General features: G+C 25.4%; 1 protein-coding gene, 1 long non-coding RNA gene and 4 pseudogenes across 2 annotated transcripts; 3 read left to right on the top strand and 3 right to left on the bottom strand.

The window, feature by feature from the left end:
- Positions 1-1,057: 1,057 nt before the first annotated feature.
- Positions 1,058-2,836, top strand: LOC143372415 (cytochrome c oxidase subunit 2 pseudogene; annotated as a pseudogene).
- Positions 2,837-5,031: 2,195 nt separating this feature from the next.
- LOC143372695 (uncharacterized) lies at positions 5,032-5,744 on the bottom strand. Its single transcript, XR_013086333.1, has 3 exons — positions 5,557-5,744; positions 5,335-5,383; positions 5,032-5,262 (listed from the first exon to the last, which is right to left on the bottom strand). It is a non-coding gene; the product is annotated as an uncharacterized LOC143372695 (long non-coding RNA).
- A 1,061-nt stretch (positions 5,745-6,805) lies between these two features.
- LOC143372694 (cytochrome b pseudogene) lies at positions 6,806-7,981 on the bottom strand (annotated as a pseudogene).
- A 956-nt stretch (positions 7,982-8,937) lies between these two features.
- On the top strand, positions 8,938-10,893 carry LOC143372414 (NADH-ubiquinone oxidoreductase chain 4 pseudogene; annotated as a pseudogene).
- Positions 10,894-11,052: 159 nt separating this feature from the next.
- LOC143372413 (NADH-ubiquinone oxidoreductase chain 5-like) lies at positions 11,053-12,449 on the top strand. The gene is given in 2 exon segments (XM_076818559.1): positions 11,053-12,116; positions 12,444-12,449. Coding segments are annotated over 2 exon segments (741 nt in total). The 5' UTR covers positions 11,053-11,381.
- Positions 12,450-14,201: 1,752 nt separating this feature from the next.
- LOC143372412 (cytochrome c oxidase subunit 2 pseudogene) lies at positions 14,202-15,980 on the bottom strand (annotated as a pseudogene).
- Positions 15,981-20,433: the final 4,453 nt, after the last annotated feature.

Here is a 20,433-nt window from a genome sequence, read left to right as displayed (position 1 = left end):
CATCATCCGTAGATTTAACAATTTTTTCACTTCACATTGCAGGAATTTCCTCAATCATAGGAGCAATTAACTTCATTGTAACAATTCTAAACATAAAAAATATTTCATTAAACTACGATCAATTACCATTATTCCCATGATCAGTATTCATTACTACAATTCTTCTTCTAATCTCACTTCCAGTCCTAGCTGGAGCCATTACAATACTACTTTCAGATCGAAACTTAAACTCATCATTTTTTGACCCAATAGGAGGTGGTGACCCAATTCTTTACCAACATCTATTCTGATTTTTTGGTCATCCCGAAGTGTATATTTTAATTCTTCCTGGATTTGGTTTAATTTCACATATTATTTATAATGAAAGAGGAAAAAAAGAAACATTCGGAAATATTGGAATAATTTACGCAATACTAGGTATTGGATTTCTTGGATTTATTGTATGAGCCCATCATATATTCACTGTTGGGTTAGACGTAGATACACGAGCATACTTTACCTCAGCTACAATAATTATTGCAATTCCTACGGGAATTAAAGTATTTAGATGATTAGCAACATATCATGGTGCAAAGATAAATATAAATCCACAAATCTTATGATCACTAGGATTCATTTTCCTATTTACCATAGGAGGATTAACCGGAATTATATTATCAAACTCATCAATTGATATTATTTTACATGATACATACTATGTAGTTGGCCACTTCCATTATGTGTTATCAATAGGAGCAGTATTCTCAATTATTGCCAGAATTGTACATTGATTTCCAGCAGTGACTGGATTTTCAATAAACAATAAATGATTAAAAATTCAATTCTTTATAATATTTATTGGTGTAAACTTAACATTTTTCCCACAACATTTTTTAGGATTAATAGGAATACCACGACGATATTCAGAATATCCAGATGTATATTACTGTTGAAATTTATTATCCTCTATAGGAGCAATTATTTCACTAAACAGAACAATTTTATTTATTTTCATTATACTTGAAACATTTATATCAAAACGAATTATTATATTTAAATTTAATCAAAGATCACTAGAATGATCACAAAATTATCCACCATTCAATCATTCATTCAACGAAATTCTAATTGTTACAAAATTTTAATATGGCAGAATAGTGCAATGGATTTAAGCCCCATACATAAAATAAAATTTTTTATTAAAAATAGCTACATGAAACATAATATCATTTCAAGATCCAAATTCACCATTCGCTGATAATTTAAATGCATTTCACAATCTAACCATAATCATATTAATCATAATTATTTCATCCACAATAATTACTATAATTAACATAATTAAAAACAAATTTACTAACCGATTCCTTTTAAATAACCACTCAATTGAAATTATCTGAACAATTACACCAATAATTATATTAATAACAATTGCAGTACCATCTATAAAAACTCTATATTTTATTGATGAATTATGAAATCCATTCTTTACAATTAAATCAATTGGTCATCAATGATATTGAAGTTATGAATATCCAGATTTTAACAATATTGAATTCAACTCATATATAATTAATGAAATTGAAAACTTAAACACATTTCGTCTTCTAGATGTAGATAATCGTATAATTGTTCCTTACAAAATCCCTATTCGATTAATTACTACATCTACAGATGTAATTCACTCATGAACAATTCCTTCTATAGGTATAAAAATAGATGCAACTCCCCGACGAATCAATCAAATAACTCTATACTCTAATCGAGCAGGATTATTCTATGGACAATGTTCAGAAATCTGTGGTTCAAATCATAGATTTATGCCAATTGTAATAGAAAGAACATCAATTAAAAACTTTAAAAACTGACTAAATTCATTTTAAAACAATTAAAGAATTAGTTAAAAAATAACATTAAATTGTCAATTTAAAATTATTAATAAATAATATTTTTTCATTAGATGTCTGAAATGCAAGAATTGGTCTCTTAAACCATATTATAGTACAAGCGAATACTTCTAATGAATATTAATAATCTTTTATTCCTCAAATAAAACCTATAATTTGATTAATAATAATATCCATAACCTTAATAATAATTATAACAACAATCATTATAAATTTCTTTACAAATACAACATTATCAACTCAACAAAAAAAAAATAAAAAAGTTAACTCAATTAAATGAAAATGATAACAAATCTATTCTCAATCTTTGATCCATCAAACAGAACAATATTATCCCTAAATTGAATCAGATTAGCAATCCCATTATTAATTTTATCCAATAACTACTGATTTTTACCATCACGAATTAATATAATATGAATACTACTAAATAATTTCATATTTAAAGAATTCAAATTATTAACAAATAAAAAAATATTTATTAATTTAATTATCTTCATTAGTTTAATAAAAATAATTCTACTATTTAACTTATTTGGACTATTCCCCTACATTTTCACACCCACAAGTCATCTAAATATTAATTTAGCCTTATCACTAAGACTATGAATAAGATTTATAATTTATGGATGATGAAAAAATACAAACAAAATATTTATTCACCTAGTTCCAATAAATACACCAACAGTTCTAATAAATTTTATAGTTATCATCGAATCAATTAGAAACATCATTCGACCATGAACATTAGCAATTCGATTAACTGCTAATATACTAGCAGGTCATCTATTACTATCACTTTTAGGTAATTCACTAAATAATTTCCTAATAATTATACCAATTATAATTATTGTACAAAATATACTATTTATTCTAGAAATCTCAGTTGCAATAATTCAATCTTATGTATTCTCAATTCTAAGAACCTTATACTTCAATGAATCAAACTATGACAATATCTAATCACCCATTTCATATAGTTACAGTAAGACCATGACCTATATTAACATCAATTAATATTATAAACACTTTTATAAGAATAATTTTACTGTTTCATCTGAAAATAAAATTATTACTATTTTTAAGAATAATTACTCTAATCATATGTATAATTCAATGATGACGAGATGTTATTCGAGAAAGAACATTTCAAGGATTTCACTCACTAACAGTAACTAAATTAATCAAAATAAGAATAATTATATTTATCATTTCAGAACTTCTATTCTTCGTAGCATTCTTCTGAGCTTACTTTCATAGATCAATTACACCAAGAATTGAAATTGGTATAAACTGACCACCAACGTCAATTGATCAATTCAATCCATATAATATTCCTTTACTAAACTCAATTATTTTAATTTCATCAGGAATTACAATTACATGAAGACACTACGCTATACTAAACAACAACTTAAAAGAAACAAAAATTAGATTATTATTAACAATTATTTTAGGAATATACTTCACTACATTACAAATTTATGAATATACGGAAGCACCTTTCTGTTTCAACGATAGAATTTATGGTTCAATTTTCTTCATAACAACTGGATTCCACGGTTCACACATAAATATTGGATTAATTTTCCTATCAACTTGTTTTATCCGATTAAATATAAATCATTTTTCAAAAATACATCACCTAAATTTCGAAACCGCATCATGATATTGACATTTTGTAGACATCATCTGATTATTTCTATATATTACAATCTATTGATGAAACTTCTAATATATTTATATATATAGCATAATAAATTACAGTTAACTTCCAATTAAAAGATTTTAATAAAATATATATAATCATCTCTATAATAATAATTCTTATTGTATTCTCTATTATCCCAATATTAATAATTATTCTAAACATAGTATTTACAAAAGTAATCAACAAAAACCGGAAAAAAATAACCCCATTTGAATGTGGATTCAACCCAATAACAAGACCACGATTACCATTTTCAATCCAATTTTTCCTAATCACCCTAATATTTCTAATCTTTGATATCGAAATTATTCTAATCATCCCAATTCTCCCATTAATTAAATACAAAATTATAATATCAACAAAATCAACATTCTACTTATTATTATTAATACTAATCGTTAGTTTATGAATTGAATGAATATTCTCTTATCTAGAGTGAATCAATTAGGATATTAGTTAATTCATAACAATTAAATTGCATTTAATAATTACTTAAACCAGTATATCTTATAAATAATTATATATACACAACAATAGTCAAATTTTTAAGTCGAAATTAAAAGTAAATAATTACTTTATATATTAATTGAAACCAAAATAGAGGTAAATTATTGTTAATAATTTAAATGATCGTAAATCCAATTAAACAGAAATAAAATATAGAACTTCTAATTCTAATCAAAATGTTTAATCATTTATATTTCTAATTTATATAGTTAAAAAAAAACATTATATTTTCAATATAAAATTAATTTAAAATTTATAAATTATACTTAAAAATAAAAATTATTACCTTAATATTTTCAATATTATGCTCTCTTTAAGCTATTTAAATTAATAGATAATTATAATTAGTAGATACATATAAATATAAATTTTTACGATTAGAATTAGATCAAATCGTTTCACATCTAGCAAGTTAATCAAATATATCATTTTGTAAATTCTCAATCCTCTAAGAGACTCGTATCAGCCCTTCTCAAATCAACTCTCATATCTATAAAAATTAAAAATAAGTCACTTATAAGAGAATTTAAAGAAAATATTTAAAAAATATATAGAAGCAAAAAAGTAAATAATACTCAAGAAACTAGTTATTCCACTTAAATAAAATAGATAACCCAAAAATATACCATATATATATATACCCTGATAGCCAGATCTGGGCAGCAGAATCTGCCGGCAGCTGCGATGCAGCCTACGTCCGCATTCAGCTACGGTTCTGCCGGCAGGGTCTGCTTGTCAGGGTCTGCCGGCAGATCGACGGCAGATCGACGGCAGGTCCTGCTGCTCGCCTGACACATCCAACAGCGCCATCTGAAGGCCACAATTGCCAAAGAATTTCCTACGCGTGACGTCACATGGACCAACGTGCATCCCTACCCCACATGACCAACAAGCAGATTCTACAGTTTATTAAATAATTAATTCTACTTATTTCAAAAAGTATTTATTCTTTCTTTAATAATATACAGGATCAGTGATTACAATTGTTACAAAATAATACAAGCGCATATAAATCCAAAGAGGGACTTTCAACATTTACATTTACAAATCCACGTCCCGTAACCACTGGTACCTAGTAGGGGCGATATCAGGAAATTTCATTCAGTATTTTCGACTTCTTCTTTGTGTAGAATCATCATGTTCCGCGTTGTGTTAGCGCTGAAAACAAATACAATATTAGCATAAAATTAAACGTAACGTATGAATAAACAGAATACATGCGATACTTACTTCAGCTCCATCTCCACACAGTACACAGTCTAGGCGATCATACATGCTCCTGCGAACATTAAAATTTATAAGAAAATATGTCTTAAATTATTATCTACTAAACAAGACGCTGAACATTCGCACTTCGCGCATAACCCTACTTTTCTGTCTTCTAGATAATGCGAATCTCGATGTCCGCGACGTAGATAATTAGAAATTATTCAATTCCATAATTACGTTTACCTTCTGGATACGACGAGATGCTTTGTCTGGATATTGATGGATGAAATTACTTGGAATATTCTTCGATTTTGCCGGCACTGACTGCCACCGCCAGTGACTGCCACCTCAGACCTCGAAAACTGGAAGCGGCACCCGTTGCCCGTTGTGCTTGAAGACGTACGCTCAAAGAATATTCTAAGTAATCTCATCCATCAATATTCAAACAAATCATCTCGGCGTATCCAGAAGGCAAACGTAATTATGGAATTGAATAATTTTTAATTATCTACGTCGCGGACATCGAGATTCGCATTATCTAGAAGACAGAAAAGTAGGGTTATGCGCGAAGTGCGAATGTTCAGCGTCTTGTTTAGTAGATAATAATTTAAGACATATTTTCTTATAAATTTTAATGTTCGCAGGAGCATGTATGATCGCCTAGACTGTGTACTGTGTGGAGATGGAGCTGAAGTAAGTATCGCATGTATTCTGTTTATTCATACGTTACGTTTAATTTTATGCTAATATTGTATTTGTTTTCAGCGCTAACACAACGCGGAACATGATGATTCTACACAAAAAAGAAGTCGAAAATACTGAATGAAATTTCCTGATATCGCCCCTACTAGGTACCAGTGATTACGGGACGTGGATTTGTAAATGTAAATGTTGAAAGTCCCTCTTTGGATTTATATGCGCTTATATTATTTTGTAACAATTGTAATCACTGATCCTGTATATTATTAAAGAAAGAATAAATACTTTTTGAAATAAGTAGAATTAATTATTTAATAAACTGTAGAATCTGCTTGTTGGTCATGTGGGGTAGGGATGCACGTTGGTCCATGTGACGTCACGCGTAGGAAATTCTTTGGCAATTGTGGCCTTCAGATGGCGCTGTTGGATGTGTCAGGCGAGCAGCAGGACCTGCCGTCGATCTGCCGTCGATCTGCCGGCAGACCCTGACAAGCAAACCCTGCCGGCAGAACCGTAGCTGAATGCGGACGTAGGCTGCATCGCAGCTGCCGGCAGATCCTGCGCTCTCCTGGCAGACCCTGCTGTCAATCTGCCGGCAGACTGCAGGCAGATGGCTATCAGGGTATGATAAATTAATATATATATGTTGAAAGAAGTTTCTTTCTTGTGTATTAATTTATTTATTTTTCGTATTTGGAATTAAGTTGTTTATTCAGATCTTTATTTAAAGTTAATAGAAAATATTATTTCTATTCTATATTTTCAAAATATATGTCTAATCAGACTCATTAACTTAAATTTTGTAGATTAGTGAATCTTAATAATTATTTAAATTAGGATTAATAATAAAGTAAGAGAAATATAATGTTGTAAAAATTTGACTTAGTTCTTTGTAAGGATATTCAATTTGTTTACCTCCCGATCATGTTAATAAAATAAAAAGTGACACAAATCTTCAGAATAAAAATTGATTTGTAGGATAAAATTTTCTTGATATTACATTATATATTTTAGTAAATGGTAAGATTATTAAGATTAAAATTGATATAATTAGTCCGATTACACCTCCTAATTTATTTGGGATGGCCCGTAAAATTGAATATGCAAATAGAAAATATCATTCAGGTTTAATGTGAACAGGGGTAGATATTGAATTAGCGTAAATGAAATTATCAGAGTCTCCTAAAATATATGGATATTGTATAATAATTAAAAAGTGAATAAAAAAAATTAATGTTAATCCTAATATATCTTTAATTGTAAAATATAAATGAAATGGAATTTTGTATTTATTTCTTCTTGTACCTAGAGGATTATTTGAATCTTTTAAGTGTAAAAAAAATAAATGAATAACAACTAAGATTAAAATAATTAATGGAAGAATAAAATGGAACGAATAAAATCGGTTTAAAGTGGCATTGTCAATTGAGAATCCTCCTCAAATTCATTCTACTAATATTTGTCCAATATAAGGGATTGCTGATAATAAATTTGTAATTACTGTTGCTCCTCAAAAAGATACTTGTCCTCATGGTAAAACATAAACTAAGAATGCTGTTGCTATTGATATTAATATAATAATTACTCCTATAATTCATACTGGAGTTGATTTAAATGAATGATAGTAAATTCCTCGACCAACATGTAAATATATAGTGATAAAGTATAATGATGCTCCATTTATATGAATTAAACGAATTAATCAGCCTAGATTTACATCTTTTATAATATGAATGACTCTTTCGAAGGCTAGATTAATGTTTGGGCAGTAGTGTAGCGATAGAAAAATTCCAGAAATAATTTGTACTAATAAATATACTCCTAAAATTGATAAAAAATTTCATCATGAATTGATGTTTATAGGTGATGGTAATTAGATGTTGATTAGAGAATTATTTGAAATTTTTAGTATTGGATTATTTTTTATTATTCTAATAAATTTAGATTTTTTCATAATTAATTAATCTTTCGAAGAGGGCAATATTTAGAAGAACATATTTTAATTGTTAAGAGTAAACAATATAGAAGATTTACAATTGTAATTGTTGAAAGTATTCTTAAAGGAAATGTATAGACCTTATAAATAAAAATTTTATTTAAGTTAATTTTATTATTTATATAGAAATTTGCCTGTTCTGGATAATAAAGATATGTAATTAATATAGCTATTGATATTCCAATGAGTAAGTATATAACTATTATAAGTTCATTTATTTTAATTTTTGATGGATGATTATTAATTATTCTAGTGAAATAGAGAAATATAATTATTATTCCTCCAATAATAGAGATAAAAATTATATATAAATAGATTGATAATCCTGTAGTAATAAATAAGAATGTTATATTTATAACTGAGTATAAAACTAGAAGTAGGATTATTATTAATGGGTGAATAAAATTTATTAAAATTGATATAATAATAATTATTATTATTGAAAGAGCTATGATGAGACATAATATTTTTAGGCTGATAGATGTTGTCATAAACAAAAAGTAGTTTAAACTAAAACTTTAATTTTGGGTATTAATGATATCTTTATAAGATTTTTTTGAATTTTGCCTGTAAGAATTTTGTATCTATATTTAATTTACAAGATTAAAGTTTTTAATTTAAACTATACAGATTATTATTGGTAATTTTATTTATTTAGATATATTTAATTTTTTTAGATTACTGATTTTATTAATTTTTATTTTGATTTATGCATGTAAGGATAGAGTTTTAATGATTTTAATTAGTATAGACTTTATAGTTTTAACAGTTCTCAGGCTGGTTTTTTTTTTGAGGTTAACAATTTTAATGAATGGGTTTTTTTTATATTATTTGATTTTTTCTGTTTGTGATGGAGTTTTAGGTTTATCTATTATGATTAATATAATTTTTTAAATAAATAATCAAAGTGTTAGGATAGTTAGGTTGATATGATAGTAATGTTTATAGGTTTAGTTGGATTGATCTTTTTTTTGAAGAATTTTTTTTATAAGTGTTTTTTTAAGAAATTTTTTTTTTGTTTGGTTTTATATACTATCAGGGGGGCCAAGCCGTCTTTGTTTGGCTGAAGTTTTCCCGTTTAGTTAGCACCTTATTGGTAGGAGGCGCTAGGTATATCACACACACATACCTACGTGTATCAGTGAGCACGACACACAACCTTTCGACGTTGGTGAAATGTTACCATGACGACCGTCGTCATTTAGAAATGTTTGGCGCAGACACGAGGAAGTGTCCTCACTTTCCCTGGTTTACCCTTTCTAATGCCGCCTGACCATGGATTGTCGCGTCAGTGACGCGTATGCAGCAGATAGAAGGATATACAAAGAAATTGAATATATTTTCTTTTCCTAAGAAAAGAAGAAATATTCAATTTCAATGTTTATCCTTCTATCTGCTGCATACGTGTCGCTGGCGCGACGATCCGTGGACAGGTTTTAAAGTAAACGGTGCATTACACGTATACACATACACATACGTCCCAATTCACACATTCACAGTTTAGTACGCACCTCATTGGTAGGAGGCACTACAAACTCTGCTTCAACTTTCGTAAGAGGGAAGCTTGGCCCCCCTGTATACTATGGTTCATTGTGGATTTTTATTGGATTGATTTTTTATTGGTTATAATCTTAGTTTGAGTATATATTCTTATTATCTTATTATATTGGTTTTTTTATAATAGGTGTTACTTTATATTCTATTGATGAATCTGATATTCTTTGTGTTGGTTTAAATTTGTTTTTGGCTGTTATTTTGTTTTTAGCTTTTAGTTCAATAAGATTTTTAATGTTTTACTTTTTTTTGTTGAGATTAGTTTAATTGTGGTTTATGTTATTATTTTAAAGTGGGGGATAGGTTTAATACGTTTGGTTTCGGGTTATTATTTTATATTTTATACATTATTTTTTTCTTTACCATTGCTTATTTTTATTCTTTATTCTATATATATTTATAATAGATCAATAATAGTTACTTTAGAGCTTTCTAATATAATTATTAATAAATATATTTATATATATATATATATATATATATATATATATATATATATATGTATAGGATTTTTGTTGAAGATTCCTATATATATATTTCATGGGTGGCTTTTAAAGGCTCATGTGGAGGCTCCTGTTTTTGGTTCTATGGTTTTGGCATCAATTTTATTGAAATTGGGTACTTATGGAATACTTCGATTTTTGATAATTTTTTATTTAAACTCAGTTTACTTATCTAAATATATGTTAATTTTTAGAATTATAGGTGGTGTTTTTCTTAGATGTGTCTGTTTGCGTCAGGTTGATTTAAAGGTTTTGGTTGCTTATTCATCAGTTGTTCATATGAGTTTATTATTGGGGGGTATATTTACTTTACTTAAGTTGGGAATAGTTGATTCATATGTCTTAATAATTTCTCATGGTTTATGTTCATCTGGTTTATTTTATTTAGTTAATGTATTTTATAGAGAGACAAATAGTCGTTTAATAATTATTAATAAGGGTTTATTAATTTGTATACCATCAATGGCAATATTTTGATTTATGTTATGTTCTTCTAATATGGCTTCACCTGTTTCTTTAAATTTGGTTGGTGAGATTATATTAATAATTAGTCTTATTGTATGAATAAAGTTTATTTTTTTGGGTCTGGTTTTATATTCATTTTTTAGGTTCGTTTATTCATTGTATATATATAGATATATTTGTCATGGAAATTCTAATTTGTGACTTAAAATAAGTAGAGGTATTGTAGTAAATTATTTTGTTTTGCTTATTCATTGAATTCCTTTAAATTTTTTGTTTTTGAATTTAGTTATATTTTATTATTTAAATAGTTTAATTAAAATTTTTGATTTGTGGTGTCAAAGATGTAGTTTTTGCTTTAAATAATCTTCAGAATTATTATTTTTGTTGTATTTATATTTTTCTGTGGAATTGCTTATATTGTATTTGGAGTCTATATGTATATGAATTTATTTTTATGCGTATTTGACTGAACTATTTATGAGGTTGGTTCTATAACTTTTAGTATAACTATTTATGTTGGTATAATTTTTTTAGGTGTAGTTTTAATTATTTCTTCATTGGTTCTTTTGTATAGAATGGATTATATATCTGGTGATAAGACTATTGATCGGTTGAATTATCTTATTTTTTTATTTGTTTTGTCTATATGTTTAATGATTTTAAGACCTAATATTTTGAGTATTTTATTAGGCTGGGATGGGTTGGGCCTAATTTCTTATTGTTTTGTTGTATATTATCAGAGAGATATTGCATATAGATCTGGTATATTGACTATTTTATGTAATCGGTTAGGTGACATTGGTTTGTTAATACTAATTAGATTTGGTTCTTTTATTGGTTCGTGAAATTTGATGTTGTACCCTTTTGATAGATATATAATGGTTTTTATTTTTATTGCTATATTTATTAAAAGAGCTCAAATACCTTTTTCTTCTTGGTTACCTGCAGCTATAACTGCTCCTACACCTGTATCTTCTTTGGTTCATTCTTCTACTTTAGTTACGGCTGGTGTTTATTTAATAATTCGTTATAATGAGGTTTTATTTTGTTTTGATTTGGGAATTTTAATTTTTGTGTCTGTTTTTACGATGATGATGTCAGGTTTAATTGCTAATTTTAAGTTTGATTTAAAAAAGATTATTGCATTGTCTACTTTGAGTCAGTTGGGATTTATGATGAGTATTATGTTTTTTGGTTTGAGTGATTTAGCTTTTTTTCATTTGGTAATTCATGCAATGTTTAAATCTTTAATATTTTTATGTGTGGGTGGATTTATTCATTCAATAAATGATAATCAAGATATTCGTAATTATGGTGGTATGTTTTATATTTATCCTTTGAAGAGTGTAGTTATAATTATTTCTTTGTTTTGTTTATGTGGAATTCCTTTTTTATCTGGTTTTTATTCAAAGGATTTAATTTTTGAGTATTTTTTGGTTAGATCAATAAATTTATTATTAATATTAATATTTTATTTATCTATAATTTTTACTGTTAGTTATTCTGTTCGATTAGTGATTTGATTATTTTTGGATTGCTATAATTTTTTCCCTTTTTCAAATCTTAGAGAAAGAAAGTTGATTAGAGTTAGAATGATATTTTTAATGATTATGTCTATTTTTTGTGGAAGGGTTTTTATGAAGTTAATTTACAGGAAATTTTTTTTATATTGATGAATTTTGATAAGATTCTGATTTTAAATATATATATATATATACATATATATATATATATATATATATATATATATATATATATATATATATATATATATATGGTATATTTTTGGGTTATCTATTTTATTTAAGTGGAATAACTAGTTTCTTGAGTATTATTTACTTTTTTGCTTCTATATATTTTTTAAATATTTTCTTTAAATTCTCTTATAAGTGACTTATTTTTAATTTTTATAGATATGAGAGTTGATTTGAGAAGGGCTGATACGAGTCTCTTAGAGGATTGAGAATTTACAAAATGATATATTTGATTAACTTGCTAGATGTGAAACGATTTGATCTAATTCTAATCGTAAAAATTTATATTTATATGTATCTACTAATTATAATTATCTATTAATTTAAATAGCTTAAAGAGAGCATAATATTGAAAATATTAAGGTAATAATTTTTATTTTTAAGTATAATTTATAAATTTTAAATTAATTTTATATTGAAAATATAATGTTTTTTTTTAACTATATAAATTAGAAATATAAATGATTAAACATTTTGATTAGAATTAGAAGTTCTATATTTTATTTCTGTTTAATTGGATTTACGATCATTTAAATTATTAACAATAATTTACCTCTATTTTGGTTTCAATTAATATATAAAGTAATTATTTACTTTTAATTTCGACTTAAAAATTTGACTATTGTTGTGTATATATAATTATTTATAAGATATACTGGTTTAAGTAATTATTAAATGCAATTTAATTGTTATGAATTAACTAATATCCTAATTGATTCACTCTAGATAAGAGAATATTCATTCAATTCATAAACTAACGATTAGTATTAATAATAATAAGTAGAATGTTGATTTTGTTGATATTATAATTTTGTATTTAATTAATGGGAGAATTGGGATGATTAGAATAATTTCGATATCAAAGATTAGAAATATTAGGGTGATTAGGAAAAATTGGATTGAAAATGGTAATCGTGGTCTTGTTATTGGGTTGAATCCACATTCAAATGGGGTTATTTTTTTCCGGTTTTTGTTGATTACTTTTGTAAATACTATGTTTAGAATAATTATTAATATTGGGATAATAGAGAATACAATAAGAATTATTATTATAGAGATGATTATATATATTTTATTAAAATCTTTTAATTGGAAGTTAACTGTAATTTATTATGCTATATATATAAATATATTAGAAGTTTCATCAATAGATTGTAATATATAGAAATAATCAGATGATGTCTACAAAATGTCAATATCATGATGCGGTTTCGAAATTTAGGTGATGTATTTTTGAAAAATGATTTATATTTAATCGGATAAAACAAGTTGATAGGAAAATTAATCCAATATTTATGTGTGAACCGTGGAATCCAGTTGTTATGAAGAAAATTGAACCATAAATTCTATCGTTGAAACAGAAAGGTGCTTCCGTATATTCATAAATTTGTAATGTAGTGAAGTATATTCCTAAAATAATTGTTAATAATAATCTAATTTTTGTTTCTTTAAAGTTATTATTTAGTATAGCGTAGTGTCTTCATGTAATTGTAATTCCTGATGAAATTAAAATAATTGAATTTAATAAAGGAATATTGTATGGGTTGAATTGTTCAATTGAAGTTGGTGGTCAGTTTATACCAATTTCAATTCTTGGTGTAATTGATCTATGAAAGTATGCTCAGAAGAATGCTACAAAAAATAGAAGTTCTGAAATAATGAATATGATTATTCTTATTTTGATTAATTTAGTTACTGTTAGTGAATGAAATCCTTGAAATGTTCTTTCTCGAATAACATCTCGTCATCATTGAATTATACATATAATTAGAGTGATTATTCTTAAAAATATTAATAATTTTATTTTTAGATGAAATAGTAAAATTATTCTTATAAAAGTGTTTATAATATTAATTGATGTTAATATAGGTCATGGTCTTACTGTAACTATATGAAATGGGTGATTAGATATTGTCATAGTTTGATTCATTGAAGTATAAGGTTCTTAGAATTGAGAATACATAAGATTGAATTATTGCAACTGAGATTTCTAGAATAAATAGTATATTTTGTACAATAATTATAATTGGTATAATTATTAGGAAATTATTTAGTGAATTACCTAAAAGTGATAGTAATAGATGACCTGCTAGTATATTAGCAGTTAATCGAATTGCTAATGTTCATGGTCGAATGATGTTTCTAATTGATTCGATGATAACTATAAAATTTATTAGAACTGTTGGTGTATTTATTGGAACTAGGTGAATAAATATTTTGTTTGTATTTTTTCATCATCCATAAATTATAAATCTTATTCATAGTCTTAGTGATAAGGCTAAATTAATATTTAGATGACTTGTGGGTGTGAAAATGTAGGGGAATAGTCCAAATAAGTTAAATAGTAGAATTATTTTTATTAAACTAATGAAGATAATTAAGTTAATAAATATTTTTTTATTTGTTAATAATTTGAATTCTTTAAATATGAAATTATTTAGTAGTATTCATATTATATTAATTCGTGATGGTAAAAATCAGTAGTTATTGGATAAAATTAATAATGGGATTGCTAATCTGATTCAATTTAGGGATAATATTGTTCTGTTTGATGGATCAAAGATTGAGAATAGATTTGTTATCATTTTCATTTAATTGAGTTAACTTTTTTATTTTTTTTTTGTTGAGTTGATAATGTTGTATTTGTAAAGAAATTTATAATGATTGTTGTTATAATTATTATTAAGGTTATGGATATTATTATTAATCAAATTATAGGTTTTATTTGAGTAATAAAAGATTATTAATATTCATTAGAAGTATTCGCTTGTACTATAATATGGTTTAAGAGACCAATTCTTGCATTTCAGACATCTAATGAAAAAATATTATTTATTAATAATTTTAAATTGACAATTTAATGTTATTTTTTAACTAATTCTTTAATTGTTTTAAAATGAATTTAGTCAGTTTTTAAAGTTTTTAATTGATGTTCTTTCTATTACAATTGGCATAAATCTATGATTTGAACCACAGATTTCTGAACATTGTCCATAGAATAATCCTGCTCGATTAGAGTATAGAGTTATTTGATTGATTCGTCCGGGAGTTGCATCTATTTTTATACCTATAGAAGGAATTGTTCATGAGTGAATTACATCTGTAGATGTAGTAATTAATCGAATAGGGATTTTGTAAGGAACAATTATACGATTATCTACATCTAGAAGACGAAATGTGTTTAAGTTTTCAATTTCATTAATTATATATGAGTTGAATTCAATATTGTTAAAATCTGGATATTCATAACTTCAATATCATTGATGACCAATTGATTTAATTGTAAAGAATGGATTTCATAATTCATCAATAAAATATAGAGTTTTTATAGATGGTACTGCAATTGTTATTAATATAATTATTGGTGTAATTGTTCAGATAATTTCAATTGAGTGGTTATTTAAAAGGAATCGGTTAGTAAATTTGTTTTTAATTATGTTAATTATAGTAATTATTGTGGATGAAATAATTATGATTAATATGATTATGGTTAGATTGTGAAATGCATTTAAATTATCAGCGAATGGTGAATTTGGATCTTGAAATGATATTATGTTTCATGTAGCTATTTTTAATAAAAAATTTTATTTTATGTATGGGGCTTAAATCCATTGCACTATTCTGCCATATTAAAATTTTGTAACAATTAGAATTTCGTTGAATGAATGATTGAATGGTGGATAATTTTGTGATCATTCTAGTGATCTTTGATTAAATTTAAATATAATAATTCGTTTTGATATAAATGTTTCAAGTATAATGAAAATAAATAAAATTGTTCTGTTTAGTGAAATAATTGCTCCTATAGAGGATAATAAATTTCAACAGTAATATACATCTGGATATTCTGAATATCGTCGTGGTATTCCTATTAATCCTAAAAAATGTTGTGGGAAAAATGTTAAGTTTACACCAATAAATATTATAAAGAATTGAATTTTTAATCATTTATTGTTTATTGAAAATCCAGTCACTGCTGGAAATCAATGTACAATTCTGGCAATAATTGAGAATACTGCTCCTATTGATAACACATAATGGAAGTGGCCAACTACATAGTATGTATCATGTAAAATAATATCAATTGATGAGTTTGATAATATAATTCCGGTTAATCCTCCTATGGTAAATAGGAAAATGAATCCTAGTGATCATAAGATTTGTGGATTTATATTTATCTTTGCACCATGATATGTTGCTAATCATCTAAATACTTTAATTCCCGTAGGAATTGCAATAATTATTGTAGCTGAGGTAAAGTATGCTCGTGTATCTACGTCTAACCCAACAGTGAATATATGATGGGCTCATACAATAAATCCAAGAAATCCAATACCTAGTATTGCGTAAATTATTCCAATATTTCCGAATGTTTCTTTTTTTCCTCTTTCATTATAAATAATATGTGCAATTAAACCAAATCCAGGAAGAATTAAAATATACACTTCGGGATGACCAAAAAATCAGAATAGATGTTGGTAAAGAATTGGGTCACCACCTCCTATTGGGTCAAAAAATGATGAGTTTAAGTTTCGATCTGAAAGTAGTATTGTAATGGCTCCAGCTAGGACTGGAAGTGAGATTAGAAGAAGAATTGTAGTAATGAATACTGATCATGGGAATAATGGTAATTGATCGTAGTTTAATGAAATATTTTTTATGTTTAGAATTGTTACAATGAAGTTAATTGCTCCTATGATTGAGGAAATTCCTGCAATGTGAAGTGAAAAAATTGTTAAATCTACGGATGATGATGGATGATATGAATATGATGATAATGGTGGATACACTGTTCATCCTGTTCCTGATCCTGAATTTAAAATTATTCTTATTAAGATAACTAGAATCGATGGAGGTAACAATCAGAATCTTATATTATTTATTCGCGGAAAAGCCATGTCGGGCGCTCCTAATAATAACGGTGTGAGTCAGTTTCCGAAACCTCCGATTATGAATGGCATTACTATGAAGAAGATTATAATAACGGCATGAGAAGTTACAATAGTATTATAAATTTGATCATTATTGATTCATCTACCTGGATTTCTTAATTCTATACGGATAATAAATCTTAGTGATGCGCCAATTATACCTGCTCATATTGCGAAAATAAAATATAGTATTCCGATGTTTTTATGGTTGGTTGAGTATAGTCATGTTTTGTAATATATTAAAATTTATATTAATATTTAATATATTGTTAATTTTGAAGATTAAGAGTTTACTTTTAACTTAAAATCTTGTTTAGTTCTATGCCTGATAAAAGGAGTAAATTGTAAATTTATTTATGAAATTAATTTTTCTGGAACTATGAATTTCTATAGTTTAAAAAAAATATTAAATTGCAAGTTTAAAGATAAGATTAATGATTTAGAAATTGATGTATGTGTATATAAATGCTGTTAGTATTAATATGTAGACTAGGATCAGGTTTTTTTGTGGATTTTGATTCATTTTGTATGTAAATATTTTATTAAAATTGCTGTATTTATAAATATTGTTATTTATAAAATTTATGTATCTTCAGATTATGAGGCATCTGGAAATTATTACGATAATTGATACTAGTTTTAATTGATTATTTATTATTAATAAATTTTCAATTAATGATCATTTTATAATGAATGTTATTATTGGTGGGAAGTAAGAGTATGAAATTATAAATAGAAAAAATATAATTTTTGTTTTTTGTTTATAATGAATTCGTATTTTAGTTTACTTCTTATTCTATTTAATAATGATAATAAATTTAATGTAATGATTGAGTATAGTATGAAGTATCCTATGAATATATAAAAATTTATGTATATAATTATTATTATTAATCTAGTTTGATGAATAGATGAATATGACAAGATTAATTTTAGTGAATATTTATTGATTGCTGTAATTGGTGAAATAATTATTCTTGCTAAAATAAATGGTATAATAAATTGATTTATTTCAATTGTTAAATGTATAATGTTTAATGGGATAAATTTTATAAGTGTTATTAGTATTCCTAAATTTATATATCTTAGTGATTTTCTTATTGAGTTAAATCATAGATTAAATGGAAATATAGCAATTTTAATTATGACTCTTAAAATGATTATTATGTTTGGGTTAATTGATGGATATATAATGATTCCTAGAAATATAATTGTTCTTCTAATAAATGAGATGATGAAGTAGACGATTCTGGCGTTGTAGTTTTTTGATAAAATTGTTATTCTAATAAATGATATTGTTGTGATTTCTAGGGATATTCATATGAGGATTTTATTAGTTAGAATACAATTTATAGTTACTATGATAATAATAATAATGATTTGTAGGGTGATTTTATTAGTTAAATTTATTAAATTATATTTATATATTTTAATGTAAAGGCATATAAAATTTTGAATTTTAGAGTATTAAGAATATTAATAAATATAATATCATTAATAATTGTGATTTTAATATGAATATTTTTTAATAATATTTTAGATTCTATTAATTATATAGAAAAAAGTTGAATTTTTATAGTTAGGGTATGAGCCTAAAAGCTTAAATTAGCTTACCTATATAATTAAAGATTTTAAAAAAAATAGTAATAGTAAAATATATTACATTAGTATTTCATCAAAATATTCCTTTTATCAGGCATATTACTTTGATGGTGTATTAATTGAAGGTTCTAGATTTAGGTATTTCTAATCTGTACTAAAATCTAGTGGAGGTTCTAGATTTAGGTATTTCTAATCTGTACTAAAATCTAGTGGAGGTTCTAGATTTATGTACTTCTTAATCTGTACTAAAATCTAGTGGAGGTTCTAGATTTATGTATTTCTAATCTGTACTAAAATCTAGGTGGAGGTTCTAGATTTAGGTACTTCTTAATCTGTACTAAAATCTAGTGGGGGTTCAGATTTAGGTACTTCTTAATTTACTAAAATCTAGGTGGAGGTTCTAGATTTAGGTACTTCTTAATTTACTAAAATCTAGGTGGAGGATCTAGATTGTAATTAATGAATTTTTTACATTTTTCTATATTTTTATTAAATTTTCTTATAATTAGAGTACAATTATAGTTCATTCAAATGAATTATAATTGTATGGGTTGATCTTAGTTAAATGTTATATATATATATATATATATATAATTTAAATAGTTCAATATATATAGGTATATAAATTATTTGTATTAATGTAAATTATCTATACAGTATAATATATATAGTATAGATATATAAATAATTTATGTTCATATAGATTATCTATATAGTGTGATACAAATATATATAGGTATATAAATTATTTATATACCTATAGATTATCTATATAGTATTATACATATATATATATATATATATATATATATATATATATATATATATATGAATATATGAATATAACTAATTTATTATAGTAATTAATTATATTAGTTACATAATTCTAATTATTATTACAATAAAAAAAAACCTTCATTAATATATAAAAATAATGTTAAATAGATTTAATACAAATGAATAGGTTTTCTTAGTGTTTTGATACAATATAAAATGTACTCTAATTATAAGCATGCATTAAAAATTAATAATAAAATTTAAAAAATTTAAAATCTGGAATCCGATTTCTGGAGGGTATTGGATTCCTAGACTTTCTAAAATTTAGTTTATTCTCTAAAGTGGGGGTGGTCAAATTTAGTAATTTAATTGATTTAGTTTAGTTTTTTGTATTTGAAGCTTTGGTTTAACTGAAATTTGAAAATCTGGAATCTGATTTCTGGAGGGTATTGGATTCCTAGACTTTCTAAAATTTAGTTTATTCTCTAAAGTGGGGGTGGTCAAATTTAGTAATTTAATTGATTTAGTTTAGTTTTTTGTATTTGAAGCTTTGGTTTAACTGAAATTTGAAAATCTGGAATCTGATTTCTGGAGGGTATTGGATTCCTAGACTTTCTAAAATTTAGTTTATTCTCTAAAGTGGGGGTGGTCAAATTTAGTAATTTAATTGATTTAGTTTAGTTTTTTGTATTTGAAGCTTTGGTTTAACTGAAATTTGAAAATCTGGAATCTGATTTCTGGAGGGTATTGGATTCCTAGACTTTCTAAAATTTAGTTTATTCTCTAAAGTGGGGGTGGTCAAATTTAGTAATTTAATTGATTTAGTTTAGTTTTTTGTA

Source organism: Andrena cerasifolii, chromosome 8 (assembly GCF_050908995.1).
Source record: "Andrena cerasifolii isolate SP2316 chromosome 8, iyAndCera1_principal, whole genome shotgun sequence".
NCBI classification, from domain to species: domain Eukaryota; kingdom Metazoa; phylum Arthropoda; class Insecta; order Hymenoptera; family Andrenidae; genus Andrena; species Andrena cerasifolii.
Note: the sequence above shows the minus strand (reverse complement) of the source record. Positions and strands in the feature narration are given on the sequence as shown.